This window comes from Petaurus breviceps, unplaced genomic scaffold, assembly GCF_028583685.1.
Source record: "Petaurus breviceps papuanus isolate PSGF00001 unplaced genomic scaffold, PetGlider_PUasm1.0 120, whole genome shotgun sequence".
Classification (NCBI taxonomy): domain Eukaryota; kingdom Metazoa; phylum Chordata; class Mammalia; order Diprotodontia; family Petauridae; genus Petaurus; species Petaurus breviceps.
This window is the reverse complement of record NW_027185627.1, coordinates 3,278,672-3,284,749: the sequence shown is the minus strand read 5'-3', so window position 1 is coordinate 3,284,749 and position 6,078 is coordinate 3,278,672. Positions and strand designations below refer to the sequence as shown.

Here is a 6,078-nt window from a genome sequence, read left to right as displayed (position 1 = left end):
AGGAGGGAGGGATAGGCGTTTCCCCTTCCAGACAGGAAGTGACGGTGGAGGCCGGAAACGGGAGGAAGGGAGACTGGAGCTTGGGAGACGGAGGTTGCAGTATGGAGCTGAGCGAGCTACTCTACAATAAGTCCGAGTACATCGAGACGGTGCGCTGGGCGACGCTGGGCCGCAGGGAGCGGGGCGGGGGCTAGAGGGGGCAGGTCGTCCTGGTAAACTCCCCGCTGATGGTTGGTGCGCCCCGCCCATCCCCGGGCAGCCCCAGCCCCTCCCCTGCGTCCTGCCTCCCCAGGTCTGAGCTTCGTCCGGGCCACCTGTCACCCCTGGGGCACAGGCCTCCCTGCTTCTCCTCGCCGCCCCTCCCCTTTGCTCTTTTCTCACCGCCCGGCCCCTTCCTTCTTCCGTTTGGAGGAGAAATCACCCCGGACCCTGCGAACCAGAGGGAGTCTTAGAGGCATCTGCGTTGTACAGATAAGGAAACTGAGGCCCAGAGAGGGGACGTGATTTACCTCCGACCACAAGAGGAAGCACAGGGTTTGGATGAGAACCCAGACCTCCTGACTCCGAATCCTGTACCATGAGATGCTTTCTGCTTGTCTTTCTTTGTTAAATTTGGGTGTCTCCTGGATCCACATTTTGTATTGTTCGTTAACGTTTTACATATGGTGCATGCATCCAACTTGGCATGGGAAGGTCTGCCACAGGAATTCCTTTTCCATGCCCACTACTTGGCAGTGGCCACACACCTCATTCATCTTGTTAGTTCAGGGTCTGCATTAGTGGTAGCACTTATGGGGAGAGTAAACTTCTTCCTCGAAGCTTCCAAGAGGCTGAGTTCTGTAGCCCCAGTATTCTAGTCCCTATGCTGTCTTTCCTCCCCAAACTTATGCTGTTATCTAAAGCCTTGAATAATACCTAAAAGGCCCCCGAACCCAGTTTTCCCCAGAAATGCAGCAGAGTTTTCCTTTAAGTAACTCCTCCAGAAACCCATTATTAGCACCTATGTGCTATAAGTTTTAAACAGGAGTGGAAAAAGGAGTAGAGAGAGAAAAGGGCTGGGAAGGGAACCCTTTACTTCCAGTCTGGTTTTTGTTACTTGATATGTACAGTTTTACAAAATCTCAAAGGCACAGTAGTTCATCTTATTCTCCATCTCAACCTTTGACTAGCAAAAGAGATGATAGTTGAAAGCAGCAGACCTAGTAGTATATTCCAAAAATAAAATATAAAAGGACTTTAAAATATCAGTGCTGAGTAGACTACTAAATTTTCCTTCTTCCTTTTGAGAATGCTGGACTTGTCAAAAAGCTGCTTTTTAAATGAAATATCAGTAATGCTTTGGAATGGAGTTGTGATGTAATGCAGGGATTCTAAACCTTTTGTGTAATGGGTACCTTTGGAAGTCTGGTGAGGCCTATTGACCCCTTTTAAGAATGTTTGTTACCTACCTTCATAATGGACATAACTGAAGGAAATGCTAAATTTCAGGTAGAGGCTAGTTTTCCCATTCAAGTTCATTGGCACTGCAAATCTAACCACAACCAGTCTGTGGACCCTAGGTTAAGAACCCTTTGTGTAGCAGAAGGAAAACTGAACCTGAAATCAGAACATCAGGGTTAGTTCAAAAGACAGCCTGCCTTTTGTGTGAACTTTGGCAAATCACTTCAGTTCCATAGGTTTGTTTCGACTTTTGGACTAAATTTTCTCTTAAGTTCTAGCATTCTATGAAGGCCTATGTTTGGGGCTCAAAGAAGAAAAGAAAGAAGACCTGAAAGTTTCCTGAAAATTTCCTTCAAATTTTACCTAGCTCATAGATATATGCTGTTGCTCATTCCCCAGCTCCTGCCCTACTGAAGCTCATGTCCCAGGGTATGGGAGCTACCACCTTCAGCTTTAAGCTGAGATAATTTGAAGTAAGGATGTTCCCAGATAGGAGACCATTAAACAGTGTTCCTTGAGAACTGGGGCCCTTCTTTATTTTTTTCTGTATCCCCAGTACTTAGTTCAGTGCCTGGACATAGCAGGTGCTTAATAAAGGTTAGTTGACTAACAGTGTTGTGATCCTGGAGTCCCAAGTTGGAATTCTGAATGTTTTTTTTTTTTTGAGGGAGGAAGGCAAGGCAAGGCAATTGGGGTTAAGTGACTTGCTCAAGGGCGCACAGCTAGTTAAATGTCAGGTGTCTGAGGCCGGATTTGAACTCAGGTCCTCCTGACTCCAGGGCCATGCTCTATTCACTGTGCCATCTAGCTGCCCCCCTGAATGTTTTCTTCATAGAAACATGATTGCATATGATGATTAAGTTTTGTATTATTAGCATAAAACTGGTACTGACATTTTAGGTTAAATGGGCTTTTCCGAATTGCCTAAGAACCTAATCACCATTTGTTTCTATGAGAAAATACATTTCAGTTTCTCAGTCCTTGATTGCCATTGTCTGTGTCTTTAACTAGAGCATCTGAGGACTGGTACTACATCTTAAAATATTTCTTGTTCCTTTTCATTAGGTAACACAGTACCTTGTATACAAATTCATTATTTGTTGATTGGTTGATTTTGATTCCCCTACACACACTCTTATATATAAGTTCTGTCATCCTCATCCACCCTTATCCTGATCCTCATTCTTTGATCAAGTTCTTACTCCAGTACACCCCCTCTCTCGATAAGAGTTCAGTGCACAGAACCCATTGATCTCACCTAGGTCCTTTGTTACTTTTTCCTCAGGCATCTGGAAACAAAGTCAGTCGCCAGTCAGTTCTGTGTGGAAGCCAAAACATTGTCCTAAATGGAAAGGTAAGGGACAAGATCGAACTGCATTCATTTATGGGGCAACTAAATGTTACATTCTTAACAAATGCTACCCTTTGGTTAAGATGACTATCCATGTGTACTGTTTCTCTCTCCACATTTTCCAATTCTTCTAGTCCCTTTGTTTCAGAACTCTGGTTTAATAGTTCTGGTTTCCTGTACTTTTATGCCCCCTAATTGGTATATAAATAAAGGCCTTAATGTAATTTTCTTTTGTTTTTTTAATAATTTTTTTTTTTTTAGTTTTCAACATTCACTTCCATAAGTTTTAAGTTTTCTCCGCCTCTCTCCCCTGCCCCCTCCCCAAGACAATGTGCAGTCTGATATAGGCTCTTCATATACATTCTTATTAAACATATTTTGAAATTAATCATGTTGTATAGAAGAGTTAAAATGAATGGGAGGAACTGTGAGAAAGAAAAAACAAAACAACAAAAAAAGAGAGCAAGTAGCCTGCTTCAATCCTCATTCAGACTCTGTCTTTCCTTCTCTGGATGTGGATGGCATTTTCCATCAGGAGTCTTTTGGAATTGTTTTAGGTCCTTGTGTTGCAGTGGGGGCTCTGCCCTCCCCAAACTGTTGCGGTTTCATGATGTTTAGTGTTGGAACTGTCCCAAAGAATTCAGAGTCAAACCACCTTCATTCAAGTATAGGCATTCATTGAGATTGATGCCTTTCATGAATTAAGGGGGTGCCCATCAATTGGGGAATGTCTGAACAAGTTGTGGTATATGCATGTAATGGAATACATTGCTGTAAGAAACGAGAAGCTATAAAAGAGAGAAAGTGCTATAAGAAACGAGCAGGTAGACTTCATATTTACCTGGAGAGGCTTATACAAACTGATGCTGAGTGAGAAGAGGAGAACCAGGAGAAATTTGTACACAATTATAGACAACGTATGTGTGATGACCAACTTTGATAGATTGGACTCTTCTCAGCAGTGCAGGGTTATAAGTCAATCCCAAAATGGGGATGGAGAGAGATGTACATCCAGAGAAAGAACTAGAAAGAACTGAGTTTGAATCCAGATTGAAGCAAACTACCTGATCTTTTTCTTTTTCTTGTTTGGTTTTGTTTCCTCTTTCCCATTTTTCATTCCATCTGATACAGTCCTTTTTTTATAACCTGACTAATGTCTAATGTGAAAGTATTTGCAGATCCTATACTTGATTGTATGCTGTCATGGGGGGGGAGGGAGAGAAAATTTGAAACTCAAGGAATTGTGGTACTGAATCTTGTAACTAAAAGTAAACAAATTAATATACCAAGAAATTAAAAAAAAAATGAAAGCCCACCTTGCTGAACCACTTTTAATTTCAGTGCCTTCTCTCTGTTAATTAAAGCCCTATTTGTCCTGTAAAAAAATAAGATAAAATAAAAAAACAAGAAAAGAGATTGATGCCTTTCATGAAGCGGGCTAAGTTCTAAGAGGAACCAGCAACTTCAGAGAAAGCAAGATGGGTTTTTATAGGGTAAAGATGCAATTACATAATCAAAATTTGTATAGAATAGAGGAATGTGATTAATATTAAAAAGGCAGGAGGAGTTTGTTAAGGGATTAGGTAATGGAGGAGGGGTCCCATCTCTGGTTCAGTGGTTAAACATTCTGGTCATACTGATGTTAGATGTTTCTGTGAGAATGGGATTCGGGGCAGTGACTAGGTAGAGCAGGAGCTGGGTTCTCATCACATAGACACACCTGCTGTATCTGTGGGAACTAAGAGTTCATGGACACACCTGTTGTACTAGTGAGCAGTGAGGTATATGTGAAGAAGTTAGGACATGGTGAGGGGAGGGGACTAGGTAGGTACAGTGGGCTTGCTGTTCAGTGGGGCCAGGCCTATAATGAAGTTAGAATATTGGGTATGAGAGCAGCTTTATTAGAATTCCATCACTTGCATTGCTGAGAAGAACTAAGTCTATCAAAGTCAGTCATCACACAGTGTAGCTGGTTCTGCTCACTTCACCCAGTATCAGTTCATGTAAGTCTTCACAGGTTTTTCTGAAGTCCACCTGCTCATCATTTTTTATAGCGCAATAGTATTCCATTACATTCATATACCACAACTTGTTCAACCATTCCCCAATTGATGGGCATCCCCTCAATTTCCAGTGCTTGGCCACCACAAAAAGAGCTGCTATAAATATTTTTATACATGTAGGTCCTTTTCCCATTTTTATGATTACTTGAGGATACAGCCCTAGAAGTGACATTGCTTGGTCAAAGAGTATGCATATTTTTATAGCCATTTGGGCATAGTTCCAGATTGCTCTCCAGAATGGTTGGATCAGTTCACAACTCCACCAACAATGAATTAATGTTCCAATTTTCCCGTATCTTCTCTAGCATTTACAATTTTCCTGTTTTGTCATGTTATTCATTCTGATAGGTATGATGTGGTACCTAAGAGTTGTTTTGTTAATGTTATTTTCTTCTATAATACCTGCATAGTTTTTCCCAAATCTATTCCCAGTCTTAATATTCCATTTATTACCTTGCTTCTAAAACTCACTGTGGCTTAATACTATTCTGTAAGATAAACTACCAGTGTTCCAGTCACTGTGTATGTCTTTAGTCTGTTTGATCTATCTCTTCCCAAGTTTTTATGTTTTCTTACCTTTGAGGGTGTGGTCTAGTGCCAAATGAAGAACTTGTGATTTTTATTCAATATGTTGGAACTCTTGGTACTTTAATTCAAAAAGAAAGAAAAATCTTTTTGTCCTTATTACAGGTAGGGATTGTAAAGGTACAGTCATTGGTTGTACTTACTTGTGGTCTCAGATTTTTTTTTTAAGCCATTGAAAGTGGGCACCCTAAAAAGCTTGTTTTAGCAAAATACAAGGAATTGCATTTTTTTTTTACAATTAAAAATAAAGATAAAGAATTTCTTGCTCCTAGAGATCATACAAAACAAAAATAATTTTTCAGAAGAGGTATATTTAACCAGACAAAAGATAGAGAGGTTTACAGGAAGTAAAATGGATAATTTTTATTAAAATTATGTTTTTATACAGACAAAAATCAGTGTAGCTAAAATTAGAACAAGAAATTGGTGGGGGAAGGGGGAAAATCTTTACAGCAAGTTTTTTTTATAAAGGCCTCATTTCTCAACTATATAGGGAATTGAACCAAATTTATAAGAGTAAGAGTGATTCTTCAGTTAGATAGTCTAGATGGGATACGTATATGAACAAGCAATTTTCAGAAGAAGAATTCAGAGCTATCAATAGTCATATGGAAAAAATTCTCTAAATCACTAATAATT

At 40.3% G+C, this 6,078-nt stretch overlaps 1 protein-coding gene across 6 annotated transcripts in view; it reads left to right on the top strand.

The window, feature by feature from the left end:
• Position 1: 1 nt before the first annotated feature.
• DCTN5 (dynactin subunit 5) overlaps positions 2-6,078 on the top strand; it is a 101,026-nt gene continuing 94,949 nt past the window's right edge. For all 6 annotated transcript variants that reach the window (XM_069089406.1, XM_069089415.1, XM_069089379.1 and 3 more), the window contains exons 1-2: positions 2-149; positions 2,726-2,794. In XM_069089406.1, coding sequence (XP_068945507.1) covers positions 102-149; positions 2,726-2,794 — 117 coding nt within the window. In that variant the 5' untranslated portion in view covers positions 2-101. The remainder of the gene's footprint in view (positions 150-2,725; positions 2,795-6,078) is intronic.